At 38.6% G+C, this 26,975-nt stretch overlaps 1 protein-coding gene across 1 annotated transcript in view; it reads left to right on the top strand.

Annotated features, from left to right (window-relative positions):
• Positions 1–26,975, top strand: part of SVEP1 (sushi, von Willebrand factor type A, EGF and pentraxin domain containing 1) — a 157,267-nt gene that overhangs the window by 88,527 nt on the left and 41,765 nt on the right. The window contains exons 17-32 of the mRNA XM_074361981.1: positions 467–628; positions 2,082–2,243; positions 7,857–8,018; positions 8,418–8,509; positions 9,622–9,718; positions 11,608–11,721; positions 12,367–12,480; positions 13,486–13,687; positions 15,451–15,608; positions 16,898–17,099; positions 19,023–19,198; positions 22,297–22,421; positions 23,369–23,492; positions 24,251–24,421; positions 25,447–25,620; positions 26,045–26,164. Coding sequence (XP_074218082.1) covers positions 467–628; positions 2,082–2,243; positions 7,857–8,018; positions 8,418–8,509; positions 9,622–9,718; positions 11,608–11,721; positions 12,367–12,480; positions 13,486–13,687; positions 15,451–15,608; positions 16,898–17,099; positions 19,023–19,198; positions 22,297–22,421; positions 23,369–23,492; positions 24,251–24,421; positions 25,447–25,620; positions 26,045–26,164 — 2,355 coding nt within the window. The remainder of the gene's footprint in view (positions 1–466; positions 629–2,081; positions 2,244–7,856; positions 8,019–8,417; positions 8,510–9,621; positions 9,719–11,607; positions 11,722–12,366; positions 12,481–13,485; positions 13,688–15,450; positions 15,609–16,897; positions 17,100–19,022; positions 19,199–22,296; positions 22,422–23,368; positions 23,493–24,250; positions 24,422–25,446; positions 25,621–26,044; positions 26,165–26,975) is intronic.

The following is a 26,975-nucleotide window of genomic DNA, read 5'->3' as shown; positions in this document are numbered from 1 at the left end:
TTTGCCTGCTTTTATGCTGAAATGGACAAGCAGTCAGTTTCATAAGGGAAGCCATTCCAAAAACCTGTTAAGAAACTGTTTTTAATATCTCAAGGCCTCAAATTAACCTAATCGTTCATGGTTTTTTCCTTTTCTTCCAAGCAGTCTTTTCTTCGTTAGCTGTGTGTTTCCAGGATGATTGATTTATCGATTGCTGTAACCCACACTTTAAAGCGCCCCCCCCCCACTGGCACGTAAGCCCTAAGCTTGGTCAGCAAGAATTTACATTTTCTGAAAAAAGAAATGAAAAATGATCTACTGCTGGTTTCTAGGAATACATTTCCAGAAGATTTATCTTGAGATAAACCTTTGGCAGTAAAATTTAACCCATAAAAACAATGGTACCTGAAAACTTACAACGCTCATGCCTTAGAACTAAGAGTATGTTCTATACTGTATTCAGTTTTCTCGTTTGTTTTCTCTCCAGTCAACTGCCCTTTGGGAACATACTATTCTCTGGAGCATTCTGTCTGTGAAAGCTGTTTGATGGGATCCTATCAAGATGAAGAAGGGCAACTTGAGTGCAAACTCTGTCCAGCGGGGACTTACACCGAGTACCTCCATTCAAGGAGCAGCTCAGAATGCAAAGGTAAAGGTTTAGTACATACTTTGCCCAGAAGCCCGCATTTTGTTTCCAGTTATGAAATCGAAATGGCAGATAGGATGAAATAAGAGCATTACTGGAAGCAATTTCATTCATTTGTTTTGTCTTCCTTTTAACTCTAAGATATTACCTGAACATTTGCCCCCGCTTTAAAGAAATCCATTTATCTTTCCTTTCGGGACCTCCCTTTGTTCCCTCTACATCAGACTTCACTGTCAAGAACTCTAATCCATTTTCATCAGTTGGCCTGGATTTTTTTTTTTTTAGTGAATCTCATATTAATTGGTGGAAAGGACTTCCGTGACCCTTAGCAAGCATTAGATTGCTTTTCGTTAGGGAAAAATTCAATATGATGAGATTAGTTCTCCATTTACTTGGAAGTTAAAAACTACAAGCCCATATACATGTGTTCTTGCTACTAAAATATCCAATATTTTCAAAATATTGTTACAGTGATTCTGAAAGCATTTCTAATGGAAACATCTTCATTCGCAATTGAAGTTACAGTAAGACACACCTACAAGAAGGAATTTCAAAGTTGTTCCTCTTCACCTATCACGGCAGATGCAGAGGGTGTGGGTACTTAATGACTAATATAGAGAGTGGTGCTAGGTAATAGGAAATGCACTAAAAATGTTAGCAGTGCCGAAAGTGACAGTCACCTGGAGGACAAGGGCAGATGGACAGGGCAGTGCACCGGGGAACGTGGCCCTTGGCCTGAGCTACGACAAAACCATTGCTGGGAATTTTGGAAATTCGCTTAATTGACCTCTCTGGGCTTGATGCTAAGGCTGCTCTTATGTCCCACTCTGCCAGCCCTCAGATGAAATGCTGTCTGTAGACAGGAGGAGGTAAGAGGCCAGTTCTTATTTAGTGTAAAAAAGGTGACAGTGTGGTTATGAGACTGACCCCGTTTGGGGTTTTGTTTCTGTCACTCAAGAAAACAGTGTACGAGCTGAGAACTTGTACAAGGTTTTCTGTGTAGGGCTTCTTTTTCTGAGAGTGCCTTTCTGAGATGCAGATTTCTAACTTCCCCCCAAAACTGCTTATCAACATTTTCTTTGTGTCAGATACCATGCTAGGTAATAATAGAAGCTAACAGGTAGTAACTGGAAATGGAGTCTCAAACTTACCAGTAGACGGAACTATGGAGAGTCTGAAATTTAATGTGTGTGCTTGGAATTCTTCGTGACCCTCATTCTCTTCTTAATCAATTAGAACGTGGGAAACCATATTTTAACAGTACTATTTTTAAAAATACTTTTTATTTATTTATCATTGTATTATTGAGTTATTGTATTTTGGTGGAGGGGTAGGGGAGGTAATTAGGTTTATTTATTTTTAGAGGAGGTGCTGGGGATCAAACCCAGGACCTAGCAGTGCTAATTTGGTACAGCTTGTGTCACCGTTATTTACCATATGATATTTTTCGTTCTAGCTCAGTGTAAGCAAGGCACCTACTCATCAAATGGGCTTGAGACTTGCGAATCGTGTCCACTGGGCAGCTACCAGCCAGCGTTTGGTTCCCGGGGGTGCCTCTTATGTCCAGAAAACACTTCAACTGTGAAAAGAGGAGCCGTGGACGTGTCTGCTTGTGGAGGTTATCAGAGTCTTAGATATTGCTCTTTCTTCAAGCCTCCTAGATCCTGTGCATGGAGGAGGGGAATATTTTCAGCAAAGCCATATGACTAGTGTATGCAAAGAATGTAAATAACTGTCTCTTCCTTCAAAGAGAGTTTCCTTTTATTCAGCCAGTCAGTACTTAAGGGTAAACACCCATCATATAAACAGTGTGCTGGTGCAATAACTAGAGGAACTCAAAGAAACACAGGACTTGGCCCCAGTCCTCAACGTTAGTAACCACGTGGCTGCGTGGTGTGATAGGAAATACATCTCAGCCAGAAACTTAGATTCCTCATTTGTAAAATGAGGTCCTGTCTAATGTGCCTTGAAACTCTGAAAATACATTCTCTGAATTTTAAAAAAATTTTTTTCTTTTTTTTAAACTCATACATGTATTTTCTTTCTTTCTTTCTTTCTTTCTTTCTTTCTTTCTTTCTTTCTTTCTTTCTTTCTTTCTTTCTTTCTTTCTTTCTTTCTTTCTTTCTTTCTTTCTTTCTTTCTTTCTTTCTTTCTTTCTTTCTTTCTTTCTTTCTTTCTTCCTTCCTCCCTCCCTCCCTCCCTCCCTCCCTCCCTCCCTTCCTTCCTTCCTTTCTTTCTTCTTTCTTTCGAGGGGGTTGTTACTAGGTTTATTTTATTTATTTTTAGAGGAGGTACTGGGGATTGAATCCAGGACCTCATGCATGTTAAGCACGCGCTTTCCCAGTTGAGCTATACCCTCCCCCCATTCTCTGAATTTTGACATTTCATTCCCTGCAGTTTGACCATATTCATGAGTGGTTATCCCCTCTGACTGCATGCTAGAATCACGTCACATTTACGTCAGTCTTTTGATAATATTGAAACCAATCTCCACCCCAGGATATTCTGATTTCACTTTTCTGGTTTTCTTCTGAAGTTCCCCGATATGGTTCTAAAGTAACAGGGAGAAGTTGAGTCTAATTTGGGTTCTCAAACATCACCGTGGAAGGCTTGTTAAAAACAAAGATTGCTGGGCCCCACCCCGAGAGTTTTTAATTCAATAGGTCTGGTGTGCAACCTGAGAATTTGCATTTCTAACTAGTTCTCAAGTGATGCTGACTCAGCTTGGTCCATGGACCATGTATTGAGAACCACTGGTTTAAATAGACCATTTTTCAAATGGTTCTAACATTCCTACCAAGTACAGTTTTCCTACAGTGTAAAAACCAGAAGACACAAACAGAAATAAAAGATGAAAACTTCGAATCAGTGAAACTAGGTCTGACAGTCAAGGTCAGCCTATTGCCAAAAACTCCAGAAAACTGCAATGACTTTGCATAGTCGATGGAATTTTGCAAAAAATAAAAAATTATTAGCCTCCCTCTGCTACATCCCTGGGAACAGAACAAGCATGCCTGGCTGAAAGATGACTTTTTAAAAAATTGTGTCTCTTCCCCATTCTTTACACCCTTATTTAAAAACCAGAGGTCTATGGCAATCTGAAAGTTTAAAAACTTCCCTTATTGAATGAATGACATTTTTAAGAAGCTAGTCTGCTAGTTCCCCATTCTCTTAATCTGCACACACACACACACACACACACACACACACCCCTCCCACCCCTCCCACCCTCATTGCACACCAGCCATATATACATCTGCATCTAGTTAGAGACAGATTCCTGGAAAACAAATGCTTTGGATGTTTGAGTATAGTGGTGGGGAGGGAGCGTGAGTGTCCAGCATTGCATCCTGGGAGTTGTAGTCCTCGTAAGTTACATGCTACAGGGAATACATGCTATGAATTTTAGGTTTTTATGTACAACTTCTGTTTGAATTATCTCAATGCCAGGATTATAGTAGATGAAAGCCTCTTAGACCTGAGGTATTGGGTGAGTAGTGTTCATCAACCTGTTTCACTGCAGAGTTGAGAAAAGAATTTAACTAGGACCTACTTGAAACTCGTAAGTCATGTATGTTGTGTAATACCAGCTGTGGATTTTTTTTTATTTTCAATTAAAAGTCAAAGCCTCACATTATGGTTGAAAGAAGTCTACCAGAGACTCTTTTATTTTGTCAGTATACAAGCTAATTTTGGAAGAAAGTCTGCAGGAAAAAATTCTCGTTTTCTCTTTCTCTCTCTCTCTCTCTCCCTTCGTCCCTCCAACCACAAAAGCAACCAGAATTTTTACAGTGAAAGAAGTTCATATTTGACAATTTTTCCCTTTAATTTTCCAAATAAGCCTTGAGGTTTTCTAATACCAAATCATTGCAATTAAGTAGTTATGATTCCCAGAAAATCTCTAAACTTCTGGTAACTGCTCCATTTCTCCTAATATTCCTAACATATGTTTAACCACATTCTACTTGTCCTGAGTGGGAATTGGTAATAACAAAGCAACGTTCTCCCCTGCGGTACTGGATAAACACCATTTTACTTTAAATTTAAATGTGTGTGAGTTCTAAAATGGTTCTCGTATATTTTCCTTAGTTTTCAACCCCCTTTCCCTTCCTCCCTTCCTTTCTCCCTCCCCCTCTTTCTTTTTTTCATTCCTTTTCCTCTTTTTTCTTCCTTTCTGGATGATTTATTTTTATGGGCATGTTATACAGTTTATTTTATTTTTTGCTAAGATAACACTTTTTGCATTCTTTATCCTGTTGAACTTGAAATATCTTTAATGAATATGGCAATTATATTTCAGTATATTACTGTGTTAACACAATGTGATATTCTTAATACATTCACCTTTTATCACTTATTAGGATATTATATATTCTTAAGTCTGTGGTTACAAACTGAATTTTTTATTTGTAAAAAATTATTTTTATCAAAGTAATAAGTCCCCCAAATGATTTTATTATGGCTACGGTGTTGTTTACAGATGGTCCCAATAGAAGGAAAGATTATTTGTAGAACGACACTTCTGACTCCGACGCTCTAGGATGAAGTTAAAAGGAGGCTCAGAATGAGGGGTTTGACTTCTGGCTTTGTCGTAGGAAACCATTTAAAAGGCAAAATCCACTGGGCTCCAAGGCTGTGCTTGAACATTGACATTATCGGGGGACACATATGTGGGGTCACATTTTCCCTGCTCATTTCAATGCTCTATTTTCAATTCTATTTTGATACCACTTTTTGCATATTTTGATTTTTTATTTCCTCTTTCTCTACAATAGAAGAGGTGAGAAGGATTTCATTCCATTATTCTTGACTTAGAAACCACAGTTTCTTTGGCCAAGATTCAAAATGAAACCTCCCCTCCTCTTTCCTTATGATGTTAGTCCATTAGGAACTGTGTTATGTGTGTGCATGTGCGTGTGTGTATTTAATACCATATTATGTGCTGGATGGTGTTATTATGTATATGTGTACATTTATATATTCATAATAATATATAAATTATATATTAAATACTGATTATCCACTCCTGGAAAGTATCTTCAGAATGACAACTGTCTGCCCTTGGTATGTAAATTTAAACTAATTTCCACATGAAAATTTATTTTATACTTTCTAGGTCGAAAAGCAAAGTTTAGACATCACAACAACATGTTTGCTATTTTGAGATGCCAACTGGCTTATTGATTTTTAATCTTAAGATTTTATTATTATTATTATATCTTAGTATAATTTTTGACTTTTATAGCATCTTATGTAATTACTTACTACAATTGAGAGTATAATCCTGTCAGTTTTTAGGAGTATAGTCTTTTTTTTTTTTCTTTTTAAGGGTAAGGTTGTACTGAGAAAAATTACATGGGAAAAACAGTTTAATTCATTATAGCATCTTTGATTTTCCTGGCAGAATTGTTACTTCTACCTAACCACACACACTCATAGGTAGCCTCCCAAACAGAAACTTTATACTTTTATTAGTGGAAGATTCGTGCTTTCAGTTAACTAATGAGCTGTTTGGAAGTTTCCTTTTCCAAATAGGCAATTATTTTTGGAACCTGAAACTCAGAAAACCCGTTTTAAACTCAGCAGGTTTATAGTATGTTGATGCAAAGCCCTGTCTGCCTCTAGTAACAGTAGATTAATTCATTCTTGGTGAAACAAAGATACTTATAGTTTAAACCTTTTCTTGAATGTAACAAATGTAGCCACTAGAAGTAATTTTTTTCTAAATATGTGTTAATATTTGTGATATCTTCTCCCATCTCTTGATTTAACTCCTAACTCTTCATCAGTTGGGTATACAAAAGAGCACTTTTGCAAAAGATTTGGATGACTGTTTTTGCTTAAGGAATTTGATCTAAATGTCTTGAGATGACCACAAATGTGTTACCATTTATTTAATGTTTATTGTCATACCAATAAAAAGAGATGCCATCACTTGGAGAATCCTGCTCCCTTGAGCTTCAAGTGCATCTGTAAATTTTTCAACCGTATTGGTAATTATTTCTGCTGTACTAATTTTTATTATCAAGAATCAAAAACCTAAATGATAAGTATACTGATAGCCTGAGTAGCTGTTTCCTTGTGTTCTGTCTTCTATCCTTATATCTATGCAGACAAGCCTTAACAGTTCTAGTAGTTTGCTCAGTTGAAAGTGGTTTTAGGGCTCACCCAGACGATTCCAGTTCACACACTCCACCTGAATTTGCCTTTGGATCACAGTGTAAAACCTCCCGCCAAGGATTTAGTCATGTGTAGTCCACCCCAATATCCATCTGCCAAATGTAACCAAAATCTACTGAAGAAAATCCAAGCTCATATTATGTTTGGGTCTGTTTTCTCATATTCCACCAAATATTGGCAAGAGAATTTCAAATTTGGTTAAACAACAATATTCAGCTATGTGTTGTTAACAAAAAGCATGTCTGACACAAGATGACTTTAAAAGATTTAAAAATAAAAGACCCTCAATAAGTAATAAACAACTATACAGGTGAAATAAACATTTTGGATAAACATAAAAAATGTAATTGCATTTATCATCAAAATGCAAGTTAAAATAATAGCATGATTCCACTTTTACCTTCAAATAGAAAGAAATTTAAATAATCATCCATGTTGATGGGTGTACATTGAGAAGGCAATTTCATACACTGCTGGTGGGATGTGAATTGGAATTACATTTTTTTAATGATTTTGGCATTATATTTATGGCTTTAAATTTTCATGACTTTAGATCTAACTACTCACCTACTCAAATTCAACTGTTATCCTAAGGAAATAATCAGAACTATATAAAAAATTTATGTAGAAAATCTCATGTCAGCATTATTTCTAATAGCAAACAAGCAGAAACAACCTAAATGTTCAATAGTAGAGGAAGTGTGAGATCAGTTATGATCTGTCAGTGAGATGTAATATTTTTCATTTATTAAACACCATATTTAATGATTTGGGGGATGATTTAGGAAATGCTTGTGGTATAATGTTAAATGGAAAAACCGAAATACAATGTTATGTGGCCAATTCTAATTTTCATTGAGTTAAGGTGTGTTGTTAATGACGGGAAGGGGAGAAAATGTTTATCTAGGTGATAAAAGGGTCTGGAGAAAATACATGCAAGAGAAAATATTAGCAATTCGGTAGCTTTCTTACAACCAAAGGTTAATGCTCTTCTTTTCAGTGTGGGGTCTGTTGCTTCATAGGCACAAATGATTTGTTCTTCCTTTTGCAGTGCCTTGTCCAGTAGGAGAATTCTCTCGTTCTGGGTTAATGCCCTGTTATCCATGTCCTCAAGACTACTACCAACCCGATCCAGGGAAGTCCTTCTGCTTATCTTGTCCTTTCTATGGAACCACAACCATCACTGGTGCCAGATCCATCACAGATTGTTCCAGTAAGATGATATACTTCATTCATCACGTAATCCTGTGTTGGAGACTCTTGTCTGTCTCCGTGGTAGCTTCAATTCTGAATATGACTATTTCCAGTGCATTTGGATGTCTGGACGTGTTAAATTGTCCTTTTGAGGTCTTTCTGATGACAATGACTCCAAGATTCTTCGTTTGGGAATGTTGAACTTGATAACTTCCAAATTTCTAAGAGTCTAGATTTTAATGACATATCCCATCTGTCTCCACGCTCTCTTTTTTATATTACTAAAATAAAATGTCTGTAGCTTTACGCACTCTGAGAATCAGAATCTTGGCCATCGAGTTTAAATAGAGTCTACTTATTGGCAGTATCTACTATACACAACTATGTTTTTCAGATGTTTTCCCATTAACTTCATTAGGTTTTAGTTCAACTTTCTCAGCAGCAGAGGAAAGTATTGTGCACCCTGCTTCTCCTGGGCATATCAAGAAGAAGTATGAAGTCAGCAGTCAGGCAAGTTCGTTTTATGTTTATAGAATTTTCTCTAAGGGAGTGCTTGGAAAACCATTTGTCATGATACTTGTCATACAGAGGAGAACTACCTGAGCTGAAATTCCAAGTAATCAAGACTCATGAAAATTATCAATGAATAATTATATTTGCTTATGACTTGTAATATGTACTTTCAAAAAATGCAGCATTAGGAGTTCTGGGTACCAGAAATGGGAACTTCTCCCCGTAATGTCTGGCATAGAGAATTGTAGATGTGGGGAGTCTTTTGATTCACTAATAATTAACACTTACCATAAGCATAACTCATCATTTCAGTAAGGGCATTTGGATTAGCCAAAGGCAGGGAGTTACTCAACTTTCATGAAAGTTATTTAAATTTTTTTGCAAGCAAGAAAAAAAAAATCATTCATTGGAGTAAGTTTTGGGTTTTTTTAAAAATTAAGAAACATAACTCATAAACATAACTAAATTGTTTTTCATTTTTTTTTTAGAAACAAGATAAGCCCAGTTATTTGGGGTGATTCATCCATTACTCTGAATGTACCTTGCCCAATGTCATGACAAATTCTTTGGCTTTAAGTATTTTTAAGAAGGATAATGAAGTTATATTTCTTATTTTAGCTTCCCACATCTTCACATCCAAACATACTCACTTGTAAGGGCTTTGTAAGTCATATTTGAAACTAAGCCTAATGGACACAGAAATTTTTAAGAACCTTTTGAGCTGTGACTATCGACCCTGGAGACATATTTGAATCCACTGGCCAACTTTTTAAAATAATGATGCATGCATCCCACGTTCAGAGTTTCGTGATTTCACTGGTCTGGGTTGGAGTCTGTCCTTAGCGTACACTTTTAAATGCCTCAAATGGAGGCTAACATGCAGCCAGCATTTAGGGACACTGCTTGGGTTTATCAGACCTTCACTCAAGTATAATATGTAGCTTTTGTGCCCATTTATGGTACCAACATTATATAAGCAACAGTCCCGCTGGACTCACCTGGAAACGAACCAGCTTCTGAATGTTACAAACCTTCTAAACCCCTACTCAGAATTGCTTTGAAATGAATAGTGTTTTGTCTCTGATAAATTTCTTTTCTGCCACTGGTAGGTTTTCCATGAGTGTTTCTTAAACCCCTGCCACAGGGGTGGAACCTGCCAACAACTTGGGCGTGGTTATGTTTGTCTCTGTCCACCTGGATATACAGGTAACACGGGAGTGCAAATTGGAATGTATTTAGCATATAATATCATTGTGACTTGCATTATCAAACTTTGAAACATTCAAAATAAACGATGTAAGATACATTAGGCTGTATCAATGCACAAAAAATTGCTTGAAGAAGATAGACCAATAAGTGGAAAAATTATTCGTATCTTATGAAAGCCAGTTTTCTTTGCACATGTTGGAGGAAGAATAAAGAATCATCTTCTCTATGAAAAAGTCACATCATAACTCACAATTTAAATTGGAATACAACTCCAGAGGCCATGTCCAAGGTTTCACTCTAACACAAATTAAATGCATGACACTCAACATAGAACAGATTGTCCAGCAGAAACATTTTTAAACAAACTCCACTTTCTCTCATTTGCTTCACACAAATGGAAGTTCTTGTAAATAGCCAAGGTTTGTTGCTTTATTTCTTTCTGAAAGTTGCGCTTAGAAAAACAATATGGCTTTGAACTTGATTATGTAGGAATTGGGTAAGAATTATGTTTTCTTGCAGTTTGATTCACATTCCAATTCAGTCCAGAAATACAATTTCTGAGGAAAAAATGAGCTATAGTTTAAAATTGCAATTTATTTAAAATAATTTCTTGTTTTATTCTAGAAATGAAGTTTTTACATTTTTTGAGTTTTTTGTAACCAGCATGAAGTGTTTTAAATGAGAAGAGTGGTATTTAAATAAAAGAATTCACTACAAAATAAGCAAAAAAGAAAAGTTGGAAAACAAAGCACAGAAAATTATTATTTCACTTATTTTGGCTTGTGTGCGTGCATGTGTATGTGTGTGTGTTTCAATTTTAGAAACATTTTTGTCCCAAACAGAAATAGATTCACAGATGTAGAAAACAAACTTACAGTTACCAGAGGGGAGGGGGGATAAATTAGAATTTGGGGATTAACAGGTACAGACTACTGTATATAAAAGAGATAAACAACAAGGACCTACTGAATACCACAGAGAACTGTATTCAATGTCTTATAATAACCTATAATAGAAAAGGATCTGAAAAAGAATACATGTATGTAACTGAATCACTTTGCTGTATACCTGAAACATTGTAGGTCAACTATATTTCAATAAAAAATGCAGTTATAATGCTTAAAAAATTTTGTCCCAACACTCCATAAGAAATACTGATCTTGTCCTAGAATTTTGTAAATGATGGTTGAGGAAAGGGCATAATACAGGACAGCGGTTCTCTAGTTTTTATGTAGGTCGGAATCATCTGGAGGACTTAAAACACAGATTGCTGGACCCCAACCCCAGAATTTCTGATTTAGTAGGTTGAGGGAAGGCCTAAGAATTTGCATGTCTGTCACATTCCCAGGGGATTACTGATGCTATTGGTCCAGGGACCACACTTTGAGACTCTTGGTATAGGAGAACATGGGTTTCAGCAGAACTAGCTCATAGATCGCATTGTGCATCCTGCGGGAAGATGCACCCTGCCGTAGGACACCTGGCATATGAGCCAAGATCTGGCAGGATTGAGCACCACCCCACTTCTCAGCCAGGTGGCCTTGGTAGCAAGTATATAGGAGTTTATATTTTTCATTTTGGAATTAAGCTAATTCCTGGACCTATTTTATGCTTCTAGATGTCCCTCTTTCTCCTCTACTTCTAACTTGGAATCTTTTACTGTCTTTTATGTATCCTTATAAAGATATCTTAAATCTACTTAAGAAGAAGTAATATCTTCATTAAGTACTTAACTAGATGATAGCTCGTCACAAATATTGCCCTTTCCTTCGCCACCACCACGCCCTATAAATTCAGATTATTGGGTAATTACCTTTAAATGATCATGGTTCTGTTTCTGTTAATCCTCTCTTTGATTGTCCTTCTTTGTTCCGTTTGCATTTTAGGCTTAAAATGTGAAATAGACATTGATGAGTGCAACTCACTGCCATGCCACAACAATGGAGTTTGTAAAGACCGAGTTGGGGAATTCGTTTGTGAATGCCCGCCTGGTTACACAGGTAAGGGGAATGTTTCTCATCTTTACAAGAGAAACCTTGGAATCATTAAAACAATGAGATGTCACCTCACACCTATTAGAATGGCTATAATCAAAAGATAAGAGATAACAGTGCTAGTGGGGACAGGGAGAAAATGGGACCCTCTGCACTGTTGGTGGGTAAACTGGTATAGCCACCATGGAAAACAACATGGAGTTTCCTCAAAAAAATTAAAAATAAAACTACCATATGATCCAGCAATTTCTCTTCTAGGTATCCATCCAAAGGAAATGAAACCACTGTCTCAAAGAGTTTATCTGCATTTGCATCACTTCTGTGTTCATTGCATGCAATTATTCAATATTCAGTAGCCAAGATATGGAAACAACCTAAGTGTATATCAAGGGATGAATGGATAAAGAAAGTGTGAGATAGATAGGTAGATAGAAGATAGATAGATAGATAGATATCATATATATGTATCATGGGTAATGGAGTATTATTCAGTAAATAATTGAATTAGGCAGAGATTAAAATTTTTCACAAGCATGTTAGCCATGATTTCCAACTGTCCTGCTCTTATACCTGAAGAACTTGCTTGAAAACGATTAGTCTTAAATTACTTTCAGATTTTCACCAGCTCAAATATTCTATGATTCTTTGCAGGTCAACTATGTGAAGAAAATATAAATGAATGTAGCTCCAGTCCTTGTTTAAATAAAGGAACTTGTGTTGATGGCGTGGCTGGTTATCGCTGCACCTGTGTGAAAGGATACATGGGTAAGATGTCTCCATCCTTCCGACATTGTTTTAGCGTCCTGTAAAGCACCACAAAGTATTACATTTACTAACTTTATATATATATGTAACATTATATGTATTTATGTTAATAAATATTGATTAATGATTTTATAACTGTGCTGTGATTTCGTAAGAGAAAGTCCTCAGTTTTGACGAAATTCATGTTGAAGTATTTAGGGGTAAGAGGACATCAGGTCTATAATTTACTCGCAAACAGTTCAGTAAAAAATACTATGTTTTTGTGCACGTGTGTGGGTGTGTGTGTATAAAGAGAGAGAGAGAAGACGAGTTTATATGTTAAAACAAACATTCAAGAAGGAACTGGAGATAAATTGTACAAAATCATATTGCAAATGGATGCTAAATAATATGGTTAAAAATACTTCTCAGCCACAGCCCATAGCATACTATAAAAATAGATAAACAAATTTTTTCTGTATAGCACATGGAACTATATTCAGTATCTTGTAATAACCTTTAATGAAAAAGAATATGAAAATGAATATATGTATGTATATGTATGACTGGAACATTATGCTGTATACCAGAAATTGACACATTGTAACTGACTGTACTTAAATAAATATATATATACATACACTTATACTTATAAAGAATAAGTCCAACAAAGAAAATGATCAGTGAAGGAAAGAGGCAAGGTCAAAGAAACAGAGGAATATTTTAAGCTAAATTGCTAGTTTTATTTTTTTAACATTATCTCAATTAGATGTTCATTACTCATGTTAGTTTCAGAAAGAGGTAAGATAAAAAGAGTGGACTGTCAAAAACGCAGTCCTAGGATGATTTAGAAAAGCCAGAGATTGTTAAAGAATGGATCCCAAACCAGTTTGGGAGGCCAGCGGCTCTACAACCTCCATTCGGATGCTTTAGAAGCAGCATCATCCTCCAAGGGTTCAACACCGTGATTCCAGTTTTCCCAGGGGCTTAAGATTTGGGCTCTTTCTCGTCCTCATCCATCCCCAGGTCTGCACTGTGAAACAGAAGTCAACGAATGCCAGTCCAGCCCATGCTTAAATAATGCAGTTTGTGAAGATCAGCTTGGGGCATTCCTGTGCAAATGCCCACCTGGATTTTTGGGCACCCGCTGTGAAATAAACTTGGATGAATGTCTCAGCCAACCGTGCAAAAATGGAGCTACCTGTAAAGACGGCGCCAACAGCTTCCGGTAAAAAACCAAATCTGACTCTTTTCACTGTTTTTATTTTCTTTCCTGTTCAGTCATTCTTCAGTCTTAACAGAGTATTCTTTGTCAAGTCAGCCATTCCCAAATTCTAGACCGAGGATAGGGCACGGTAGATCCTGCCCACCGTCTGAGGTTCCAATTCCCTAAGTCTAGGGTAGGGTCTGTAATTTTAAAACAGGCCGCCTCTGTGTTTTAAGTTCTCCAGTGATTCTGATGCACAGCCAGATTTGGGAACCACTGTTTTGTACATGGAAAGTCATAAAAGATGAAAGGAAACAGTTACACAGAAGTAAATACAGAAGCATTATACAAAACTCATTTTTAAACGCTTTACATTTTAGCTGGAATTTTCCCACTAGATAAAATGGTAAGGAATTCTGTGATCATACTGTCACAGCCCCATTCTACATTCTGTGACCATGGTTTTTAAACTTCTTTTTTTTTTTTTTTAGTTTAGTAACCCTTGTTTCAAAAGAAATCTGAGTGTAAACAAATAAAATAATAAAAGCTAAGCCTTTGTGGTTGAACATAGTGCATTTGTGGGGAGAAAGATTTTGTCTTCCTGAAGCAGTTCTTAGGGTACCAGAAGCATACGGTGTGAAAACCAACATTCTTTTTTAGTGCCCATTTCACCCCCTTCCCCTTGCAGGATCTGTGGCTTCTGCAGTACAAAAGATAGACTAGTGTTGCTTGCAAAAATCTTAGGAAACTATATTGTCCTCAATATGCCACCAGTTCTGTAAGTTTTCAAAAGTTAAAAGCAGAAAAAATATATATATATAATATGTAACTGAATCACTTTGCTATATACCTGAAACTAACATTGTAAATCAATTACACTTCAATAAAAAACAAAAAATTTATGTTTTTTTTTTTTTAAAACAAACCATCCCCCAACAAAGAGCCAGGCACTGTCTGGAAGAAATAGGAAGCCAGTTCCACCAATGAGACTTACTCACTCTCAATATGGAAATGAATTCTTACCAGTGTAGCATAATTTTTTTCGTAGGCATTTTATGTCTTCTGGCATATAGCACCTAATCACTGGCAGTGAGAAATTTCCAAATGAACAGCAAGAATTCCAAACTCTCCCAAGGGTACAAAACAATTGATGAATACCAAATTTGTCTAAATCCTGACTAGAGGAAAGGTGATGGTAAACTCTTCTAGTTCAAAAGGAATGTTAGTTGCCACCAAAGTGAATCTTGTTTATGAACGGCTATCATGATATCAAACAGGGACAGATAAAGATGAGTGAAATTCTAGCCAAAATAGATTTACCATCAAATACAGAGAACTCCGTGAAGAGTCTCCCAGTTCCAACTGAGATTTTCTTTTAAGCTTCCAAATACTGTTTATTCATATTATCACCATTAGGCCAATATCAAAGAGGTCCCCATATAAACATGCTAGTAACAATATTAATTACATTTATTAGAGAGATCCTTTTTAATTAAAAAATATTTCAGACATATAGAAAATTTCAAAGGATAATAAAAGTCATGTAGTCATCATGGTATTTATCAAACCTTAGCCTTTTGCCATATTTGATTCATATGTTTTGTTTTAAAGAAATAAATTCTAAAGATAGATTTAGGGTCCCTCCAGTACACATGCACATAAGAGAGATCACATTAGCATTTCAAGTTTTCAGTCTTTTGAGACAATGTTGTCATTAATGGGAGACTTCTTCTAATGCCTTTCTGCAACTGTTCTAATTGTTACAACATTTTGCTTTCTTTTAGGTGCCACTGTGCCCTGGGCTTCACGGGACCCCATTGTCAACTGAACATCAACGAATGTCAGTCTAACCCCTGTAGAAATCAGGCCACTTGTGTGGATGAATTAAACGCATACAGTTGTAAATGTCAGCCAGGATTTTCAGGCAGCAGGTGTGAAACAGGTATATATGAACTCAAAGTTACTAATAATGACACACTAACGATGGTGATATAGGAACAATGGCAATTTTTAACTGCACTAAGCACCACCTGTATACCAAAAACTATGCTAAGCTTTTTGTACGTACTCAGTCTTCACAGCCATCCAATAAACTGGCTTGTGTTATCTCCAAATGCACGGATGAGGAAATTAAAGCCTAGAGATGTAAGGGGGAAATGGAGAAAATCGAATTTAGCCAAATTCTTCATGCTCTACATGCTCGGCATGTTTAGAAACCACACTTTGATAAGGCACTTGATTTAGAAGAACAGAGCCCATAGACATGTGTGAGGATCAATGCTAAACAGCTTTCTCAGAGCACTGGAGTCTTCTAGCTGCAGGACTGTTGTTCTGTTGAGTAGGACATGCAGGATTGGGGCAGAGCTGAACTGCTCATGAAACAGGGAGGAGCCAGAGCCCTGAGCAGGGAGGGAGTGTGGCCCCACAGTTGCCACTCCTTCACCTGCAATGAGTTACTCCGCTCTACTGAGCCGTTCCCATGAGCACACACACGTGCTGAGTGTCTCTCATCTTTAACGGCTCCCAGTCCCACCTCTTCTTCCCACTGTTTCCTGTTCCTCCACTTCCTTTCACTGCTGAGGGTCTTCCCTACCTTAGATATTCACTGATGGTTATTTTATTTTAAAGAATTTAAAAAAAGAAAGAAAGAAAAGAAACAGACACACAGATATAGAGAACAAACTAGTGGTTACCAGTAGGGAAAGGGAAGGAGGGAGGGGCAGTATGGGCCTAGGCAATGAAGATGTGCAAATGATTATGTATAAAATAAATAAACTGGGGGGGGGGGTGTATAGTGCATGCTTAGCATGCATGAGGTCCTGGGTCTAATCCCCAGTACCTCTGTTAATTAAGTAATTAATTATCTATATTATTAAATAAAATAGACTACAAGTATATATTGTACAGCACAGGGAAGAGAGCCAATAGTTTATAATAACTATAAATGGAGTATAACCTTTAAAAATGGTGAACCATTATGTTGTACACCTCAAACTTACATAGTATTATAAGTCAAATATGCATCTAAAAATAAAAATACAGTAAGTATACAAAATACAAAAGAGAATGCTCTACATATTTTGTAAATAATATGTATTTAAGTTTGAAACTGCTTCTCAGATCATCACACTTGCTGAAATGAGCTGCTTTGATGACAGTGCTGCTTACTTTAGACCCTTGAAAAATGCCTCCCAAGTGCCACAGCCTGCACATTTTTCTTGTTTGTTGCAGAACAGTCTGCGGGTTTTAACCTGGATTTTGAAGTTTCTGGCATCTATGGGTATGTCCTGCTGGACGGCGTGCTCCCTTCTCTCCACGCTGTAACCTGCACGTTCTGGATGAAATCCTCTGATGCCACCAACTATGGGACACCCATCTCCTATGCACTTGAGAACGGCAGCGACAATACCTTCCTTCTAACCGATTATAATGGGTAAGCAGAGGCTTCAGCAAGGCCGGGCTGGGACTCAGCCTGGCACCAGGTTAGAACTGACATGGGGGGGTAGCGGGGCGGGTGTTCCAGCAGGACAGCCCAGTGAAATAATCAAGTAGTGCATCTGGGCAAGTCTTATAAGAAGGCAAAGTTTTAGTGATAATACCTCATACACGTATTGTGTTTTGCTACGTGCTAAGTATTTTCATATGTATTTCTTCGTTTGAGCTTCACAGTGACTGGAGGAACTCATGCCCCTTTTACAGATGGTAAAGTCAAATTTCAGAGAAACTAAACGCTTTGCCACAAATCTCACACCTGAGGAGTGGCAGAGCTAAGTCTCAAACTCTGATTCCTCAGACTGATGGCCCTTTATTTACATAGCAGAGCGGCCAAGGGTCAAGGGATTTCAGTGACATTATAGACCCCTGGGAGACACTTGGATTGACTATGAATCAGCCTGCAGGTGCAAGATGACATTTTTTTATGTCTTTTTGGATCCATTCATTCCAAATGCAGGGCCCCATCCCTCTGGGCTGTCAGGAAGGTCAACCTCAATTGTTCCTCTGATTTCTTTCGCACTGACTGCTTTTCTTAGATTCTCCCAGACCATCTAAAACCCACAGAGTTTAACTCTTTGTTTCAAGAGCCACAGTCTTGGGCAGCACCTCCCTTTGGTCATCTGTCCACACTGCTTGTCACTGAGCTGTCCACTGCCTCAACCTCTGCAGCCCTTTCAGAACCACAGCTCTTTGCCACGTGTGGGATCCCTGGCAAGGCTGAGAGTTCACCCCTTGAGTCTAGATTGATTCTGTGACTCACCACATGGCCTTGGCCTCGTCTCAGATCTGCCTAAATTCGTCGCCTTTGCTACTGAGCAGGTTATAACCCCCAGGGACCCACTGAGCTCTTTCCTCCCATCAGTCCATGAAAGTGTCACTGTTCTGGTGGAAATCTTCCCACTCTTAAACCCGATTCTTCTTAGTGGACTTGAACTTTCAGAAACAAAATCTGAGAACTTTGCAGAAATCTCCCCAGAAGCGGAATGTATGTAAAGAGAAAGCCTCTATGTCGTACACCAGAAAATAACACAGCATTGTAAATCAACTATACTTCAATAAAAAAAGAGAGAGAGAGAGAGAGAGAGAGAGAAAACCTGTTGCCTGCTTGAATAGGGGGAGGAAAATAGGTAAACACAGAGGGAAACAATTCATATTTTTAAAATAACATATTTTAATAAATGTCTTGAAATAGGGGCTGAGAAGATGCAGTAAGTTATTCAGTGAACTCTTACCAATTTTCCCTAATCTTTTCTTTTTCTCTGTTTGCTTTTGAAGATATTTCACTTTTAACCTCATGTTAACTTTGACATTTCTGTAAGCGGCATGGTTGTTGGAACCTTCTCGTGGTTAGTCAGCTTTGTTTAGTTGCACGTATTCTTTACCTTGGAGTGACATAGTCGGTCTGCCACGTGACTGCCCGCCTGGCAACCAAGAGACAGGGCTGACTTTCTGTGTGATCTCTGAAGTCTGTTCCTAGTCGTAGGGACATACATTCCAGAGGAAGGAAACCAGCCTGCCGTTTGCATAACCCTCATTCCTCCCATTCTTGACTCACTTTCTCCGGAATAGACAGTTGGTGAACTGTCTCAAACTGGACCGACTTGCTTCAGCTCGTCCTAAGATTTTTTCTGATCTCTCAGTGTTTTACGAAACAAACCAATTTTCAGTGAGTTACAATAAGGGGTAATTAGGAAATCAAATCTGCTTCTGTGGAATATGACTAACTGGAGAAAAAGAAGGAATGGTTTTACACGAAGGGCTCTACCCACAGAAAAAGAAAAAGAAGAACGTTAGTAACGTGCCCCACAGATGGGGTTACAACATATGACTGATGACTGTTTCCCTTGGAATCTTTCCACAGCTGGGTTCTTTATGTGAATGGCAAGGAAAAAATAACAGACTGTCCCTCCGTGAATGACGGCAGTTGGCATCACATTGCCATCACTTGGACAAGTGCTGATGGAGCCTGGAAAGTCTATATCGATGGGAAATTATCTGATGGTGGCGTGGGCCTCTCTGTTGGTTCGGCCATCCCTGGTAGGTCCTAGCCAAAGGAATGTATTTCCATTCAATGCTAGAGGTGGTGGTGCTTTGATGAACATCAAGGTTGCTAGCTCTGTTGTCTTTGGTTTCAGACCAAGGTCAAGAGTTATCTCTCCCATTTAGTACCCCCTGGTTATCCAGACTCTGAATTACTAGCTTTACCCAGGTGACCTGTGTGACTCTGTGTAAGAAATACTTTTGGGATCTATATTAAGACCACCAAGAAGCATGCTGAATTAACAATGGGTGGTTACTAAACTCTCTTCCAAGGAGGAGATTAACTGCTGGTGTATTTCTGTTAGTTGGTGGTGTTTGTTTTGTTTTAGGTTTGGTTTGATTTTGTGATCAGAATACACAGTATTCAAGTAGATCCAGAATCCAGGCTGGAACACTGCTGTTAGCTATCCATCTTTTATGCCCCTTTTCTGAAGAACTTAGACTTCTCTTCTAAAAATACTTTTAAATAAATATTTAGAGAGTTTAGTTTGAAGGAATGCAAAAAGTACTAGGCGATCCAGGGTTCTCTGCACTGTGCCTGGCAATAAGCCTGCTCTATCTAGGTCCTTCCGTGACATGTGTCATATGAGGAGGAATGGTCGGAGGTTCCCTGCAGTAAATAAGGTAACATTTCAAAGTGTTTCTGCAGGAAGTGGCATTATCCTAGGAGGTGGGGTGGTGGCTTCTTTTTGTGTTTAATTCAGAATATTTTTGTTTTTAACTCTCGGTTCTCTTGGGTGGTGGGACTGCAGGTGGCTTTTATTTTTCTTCTTTATTCTTTTCTGATATTTTTATAATGCACATTTATTTCATTTATGGTCAAGGAAAGAACATTTCTACGTTTAAAAAAAATCCTAATAGAAGAATGAAAAGTAGGTTAGAGGAAGAGGAAAATAAAACAAGAAAACTGTAATAGTAGCCACCAAGGAGATGGTTGTCTGACCACAGCGATAAGAATGAATTACAGCCCATGAACAGTGCAGATCTCCAGTTGACAGACCTTAGTGAATTTAAGGTGACCAGATTTATTGAAGAGTCTGTTAGCTGAGATAGGAATTCTAGAGAAAGGATAGTTCTCGAATCTGGAATCAAGGATGAGTGTAGATTCTATATTTGGTTTTAGACATACTGAGTTTGAATTCTAATCACAGGAATATATGTAGCTAAAAACATAGGTTGGTACCACTTTCTATCAAACGGACAGAGTTGTTTTTTTTAGTGATGACACATGACTGGCAAGGATTCGGCATAGTGGATGCTCTTATAGAGTGCTGGAAGGTGTGACAATTGATCCAGACTTTCTGGGAAGCAACGTAGAAACTTTCATCAAGAGCCTTCGAGAAGCCCTTTGCAGGCAACCAATTCACTAGCAGGAATCAATCTAAAAGAGATAATCAATGATCTGGACAGATATCTGTGTATCAATATATTTATCTCAGTGGTATCTTAGTACCAAACTTGGAAGCAACTCCAATATCCAATAAGTGGTTGTTTAACTAATTAATTAATAAAATTGTGGATAGTGGTACAATCACATGATGAAATAGAAAAGCTATTAAAACTCATGAAATGAGAACATGTTCAAGAAAAAAAAAAGCAAGCTTCCAACATCATATAAGGTAGGATCCTATCTGGTGTGTTTTAAAAGCTCTCTCACACACATATACACACACACTAAAAAAAATTTTTAAATAATAAAAATATTACTTAGAAAGAAAAACACAGCTGTTAAATGATTATTTCTGGGAAGGAAGAATTCTTTATACTTAACTTAAAAAATGTCCTTCCATGTGTACATATTAATTTTAATTATTAATTTTTATAAATAAAAAGGTACAGGTTGGGAAATCATGAGTGAGAGCTCTACAGACATCGATTGGCAGGCGGGAGATGAGATAGAGAAACTAGCTGACGGAAGAAGGGAGGAGGCCAGGGTGGAATCCTGGGCGCATGAGCATCTGAGAAGCAGGAAGAGAAAGGAGACTTGAAAATGAGGTTCACGGAGAACCAGAGAGGATGCTGTCATGGAAACCAAGTGGAATCAATATTGCTCCTGGCAGGAAACAGGTGGTACACACCAGGAGGGTGACTGAAGAGGTTCATGAAAAGACTATTTTTTAAAGCTGTGTGCAAAGTCAAGAGAACCAAAATATGGTAGTAAAACAGCCCATGACTAGCAACAGGGGAGAGTCACAAGAGATGGACATGAAGTGACAAGGAGTGGGTGTTGTTGCCAGAATTTAGGCAAACCTGCAGTGATGGAGAGACATCACCCAGCGGGAGCCATGATGTTAGAGAGAGGAAAGCAGCCCCTACCATCTGTTGCCTGGGAGGAAATTATCCAGGAAATTAACCTTCTCTCTCATTCCACTTTCTTACCTCGGGCTGGTCTTTCCATTGATCAGACAACCAGAAGCTGAGGAAACCAGGTGGCATGGGTGATCCATAGGCGTCAACCTTTGAGGTCACAAAGCAGAGTGGAGAAAGGTGGAGGGTAGCTCTAGAGGGGCAAAACAGACCATCCAGTGTGGCAGGAAGGACAGTTTAATAGAATGAAATGGTTAATAGAAACAGGTGATGCAGAGAATTCACCAGAGGTGAATATGGAAGAGTTTCCATTGGATTTGGCAATTAGGTGGAAACTGGCAGCTTTAGAAGGTTCATTGGAATTAGTGATAGAACTTTAAGCATTGTAGGCTGAAGACTAAGAAGACAGGCTTAAGAAGAAGGTGGAGAACAACTACTGGTAGTCTGTCATGGAGGGCAATTTCCTAGAACAGAGGGGGCAAGATAGGACTTACCTATCATGTTGACATAAAATATTATAAGCTTATATATGTGTGTGTATATGCAGTTTTATAGTTAAACATTTATAAATCCAATATCATATTCTAAGTCCTCTTAGCCTGTTTTTTAAGTTGCTAGATAAAATCCTGAAGTCATCTTACTGGAAAATCATGCAGTGAATAGAGATCATTTCGCTTTTCAGTAATTTTCCCTGGTACATTGATAGAAGCTGTGCCTTCATCAAGTTAGCCCTGTGGAAATAGCAATCAGGCCAGTTTTCCTCCTTTTTTCTCTCCTTCTGTCTGTAGGTGGTGGTGCATTAGTTCTTGGGCAAGAGCAAGACCAAAAAGGAGAGGGATTCAACCCAGCTGAGTCTTTTGTGGGCTCCATAAGCCAGCTCAACCTCTGGGACTATGTCCTGTCTCCACAGCAGGTCAGTTCCATTTTCAGTGTATGACCGTAATGAGGTGCGAAGGTACAGACCTAGTACAAGTGTGCACAGCCTAATGACGCCGTATCTCAATGCATCCTCTGGGTTTTTAGGCTTTACCACCGGTATCATTTGATGCCATGGTTGTTGACTAAGCCAGACAGAGACTACCAACAATAACTTTCAATGAATCTCTTTTTCAGTTTCTTGGTGATGTTTTACAATTGTATTGGATGTGATCATTTCATAAAATCTTATAATTCAGGAGCTGGAAAGAAACCCAGAGAAAAATACTTCCAAACCGTCTGACTAAAGGAGGCAGGAATTTAGGGCTGGCACAAGATCACACAGAGAGAGGAGCAGATGGCCTCATGTTCAAAGCCAGTCCAGTGGCCGGGGTTCAAATCTCAGTTTTACCACAAACTCACTGTGATGGTTTTGAACATGTTACCCCATCTCTCTGAGCTTCAGCGTTCTTGTCTACCAAAGATAAATAGAACCGCCTCGTGGAATTTCAGCAGGATGGAGCAAAGTCCTGCATGCACAATTGAGGTGTTGTCTGGTGCATTGTAAAGGCTTGTTATTACAATGGCAGAACTTGCCTAAACGTCATTTTCTCAGCTCTAGGTTAGAGGTGGTAGACAGGAGACTGGAACCCTACAACACCTTAACAAACTGCAGAGTTTTAGACAAGAAATTCCATACGTACAACTTCCGTATTTCCAGCAACAATGAAATACTTGGGAAAGGGGAAGATGGGAGTAGAAGGGGATGGGGGAGAGAAGTTTCCTGTTGCCTCTGAAATCACACCATGTATACAAAAGCCTGCTTCTCTCCACCCTGCCCCCCCAAATCTGTGAATGTTTCCAATAGGACTAAATTAAGACATAATAACTCTGTCTTCCTGAAACAAGTGATATTTGTCTAACGATGGGTTTTTAAACTTTCAGGTGAAATCACTGGCTACGTCATGCCCAGAGGAACTCAGTAAAGGAAACGTGCTAGCCTGGCCGGATTTCCTGTCAGGAACTGTGGGGAAAGTGAAGGTCGATTCCAAGAGCATATTCTGTTCTGGTTCGTTTCCTTCTTTAGACTCTGCTGTCTCTTGACTGTTCTGGGATTTTCTAGCTCAAGGAGATGTTTGATTCTCTTTTGGTCAAATAGGGTGTGCCTGCCAGTCTATTGTTTACCTAGCGATTCATTTGCACCCTATCTGCCTCCAAAGAATTTATTATTTTTGTAATTCTCTAGTATATTCTGTACAACAGAGTAAAAAATAATTGTGCAGGAAACTTGGGCACAGGTAAAATAAGAATAATAGGATGAGAGAAGGGATATGGCTAATTTTGTAAATGCCCGCTGAAATCTTATCCTCCTGCTTGAGACGGAATGTTGTCTCAGCTCTGTACTTCCTAGCAGGGGCAGGTAAGCACCAGGAGAAAAGAAATGGACTTTATAATCCACCCACTGAATAGTCAAACTGTGAATGATCAAAACTGCCTCCTGAAATTCAATGTATTTAAATAAGTTTCTGAAGATGCCCTAGAATTCATTTTTTGATAACTTAGAAGAATATTTTATGAATTCTGAAATACTGTTTTTTCCTTAAAATCATATTCAGCCGACTTCTGCTGAAAGAGAAGTTGTTTGTTGACTCAAAGAGTGTTTTCCAGAAATTTTGCCTGCCAACCACCTGGTTACGTGTTGTCTTGTTTTAATATCGATAAGAGTGTCTGTCAAATGCTGGTACCACGTGGGATTTGAAACCCCTAACCTGGTGATGCTCCTGCTGTGTTACTGACAAGCTCTGAACCTGTGTTCTTTGCTCTCAGATTGTCCACCTTTAGAAGGATCAGTACCTCATCTGAGAACTGCATCAAAAGACTTAAAGCCAGGCTCCAAAATTAGTCTGTTCTGTGATCCAGGCTTCCAGATGGTCGGAAACCCTGTGCAGTACTGCCTGAACCAGGGACAGTGGACACAACCACTGCCTCGCTGTGAACGTGAGCTGCCTTTGTTGGAGGCATTTCAGTAGCTCTTGAAAAACACCGGAACCCTAAGAACACTTTTCAGGAATGCTAGATAAAAGCTACATACTTCGTAGTAGACCATATAGCAATTATTCACTGAATGCTTGCTTGGTGGAATGAAGTGTTCTGGGCACCATGAGGGAGGTGGGAAGCGAGAATCCCCAGAACCCACCACCTGTGAGTGCGCCCAGGTGGCCCAAGGAGCTGGATGGGCGGGAGAGGCAGGTGTAGGGGCTGGAGCCCAACGGGAGATGGGTCATTGCTGGGTAGGAAAACAGGAAGCGATCTCTTGAGTTGGCTGCGCCCATTCATCCATTTATTCAACACTGTTTAAAGCACCTAGTATGTGCTGGACACGGATCTAAGCTCTGGAGATGCAGCAGTTGAGGGAAAAGTCTCTCTTCTTAATCGAGTTTACATTATAGTAGCAGCAGCAGAAAATAGCAAGTAAATATAAAATTATTTATTTGTAGTAAATAAGAATGGCAAGGGCCAGAAGTAAAGGCTATTAAAAAAAAAATAAAACAGAGTAGGGAGGTAAAAAGTGAGGGGGCTGAGTGGAAGCAAGACTCCTATTATAGATAGGGTCATCAGAAAATTTCTCCTTAGCATCTATTCCTATAGAGAGATATGTATGTCATATATTTATCTGTTCCTTATGTCTCTATTCTGACTAGACAGTAAGCTCCCAAAAGCAGGAATTCTGTCTGTTTGGTTCATTACTGTAACCTCAGCACCAGAACAGTGTCTAGCAGGTAGCAGGATCTCTAGCAATATTTTTTAAGTGGATGAATTATGTGCCTACCGTGAGCCAGACAGTATGCAAGATCCTCTGGGCACAGGTATGGCTATGACCTGCCACCACCCCTAGAGCGTCCTCAGCCTAATGTTGGTGTGCAATGAGATGTTCATGCTTAACTCACAGTTAATATAAATAAAATGTTCTTTGAATATTTTGCTTTTCATGTCATTGTGTTTTCTTTCCGGTCACACCCTAGGCATTAGCTGCGGGGTGCCACCCTCTCTGGAGAACGGCTTGTATTCAGCCGAGGACTTCCATGCTGGCAGCACGGTGACCTACCAGTGCAACAATGGCTACTATTTGTTGGGTGATTCAAGGATGTTTTGTACGGATAATGGGAGCTGGAATGGCATTTCTCCATCGTGCCTTGGTGAGCTAAATCTTGGCCATTACTGTGTGTGTTGATTCTAACTCTGTGGGAGACAGTCATCCCAAATTCCTGAGGCTCTTGTGGCATTCCTTGGTTAATTTCATCTCATCCCAGTAAGCTCTGGGCAAGCCATAATGACAAAGCAGCTGTCCCTAGAAGTGCCAGACATGTTTGAAATTTTTTTACCAGGCTCAGTATTAAGAATCTCTTCATCCATCTCCGTTCTTCTACTTACCCACCTAGAAACTGGGGAAATGATAGCTGTTATTGTACATCTGCAATGTGATTATGACTATTCTATCCAAATGTTACAAAAATACATCTAGTGGAATGCATTAAGTGCTATGTAGTGATTTAAAAGTGAAAACAAAGGTTTGATACTTAAGAAAAATCCATCGACTTTGCTATTTGTAAACCATTTCAGATGTCGATGAGTGTGCGGTTGGGTCAGATTGCAGTGAGCATGCTTCCTGCCTGAATACAAATGGATCCTACATCTGCTCCTGTGTCCCACCCTACACGGGAGATGGGAAAAGCTGTGCAGGTAATTATGTGGAACTGGGAAGTCCATTTCAATTTTTTAATTCAAGTATGTATTTTAAATGAATGTTATTTAAAAATAAGACAATATTTCCAACTTCCAAGGGGAGATGGAAGAGAAAAACCATCTTTAAAAAGACACAGAAGCAACAATTAAAGACGCTTTAAACTAGCATTGTGGTTTTCCTAACTTCCCCATTTCTGAAAAACAAAACTGAGAGTCAGCTTTATCACTAGAATGTTGACAATGTGTCTACGTAGAAGAAGAATAGAGTGGACTTAGAAATAATAAGCAGTGGCCTCTACTGCCTCAGTCAGAGCAGAGAAGATGCTTTATCACATCCTCACCTTCATCACATCCTCGCCTTCATCACATCCTCGCCTTCATCACATCTTCACCTTCATCACATCCTCGCCTTCATCACATCCTCGCCTTCATCACATCCTCGCCTTCATCACATCCTTGCCTTCATCACATCTTCACCTTCATCACATCTTCATCTTCTGTGTGCCCCAACCACACAGGCTGTCATTGCACATCTTGCCCTACTACATCTCTCTCTTTTGTGGTAACGTTGATAATCCTGGCCCATCTCTCCACCCTTCGATGTTTCCCTACATCAATTGTGACAAAGCAACTACTAGAAAACAATTAGAAATTGAATAGGAATTCTCAAAATCAGTCTTACAATGCTTTTACTTTTTAGGAGAGCTTCTTTTAAAATTTCTACAGCCACAGTGATCTTCAGAATAGTTGAAATCAATATGTTTTCCCTTTTTGAGAATTTAAGGATTTATTCCCTCCTGTTGTGTAA

Source organism: Camelus bactrianus, chromosome 4 (assembly GCF_048773025.1).
Source record: "Camelus bactrianus isolate YW-2024 breed Bactrian camel chromosome 4, ASM4877302v1, whole genome shotgun sequence".
NCBI classification, from domain to species: Eukaryota; Metazoa; Chordata; class Mammalia; order Artiodactyla; family Camelidae; genus Camelus; species Camelus bactrianus.
The sequence above is the reverse complement of the archived record's forward strand: the minus strand, read 5'-3'. Positions and strand labels throughout refer to the sequence as shown.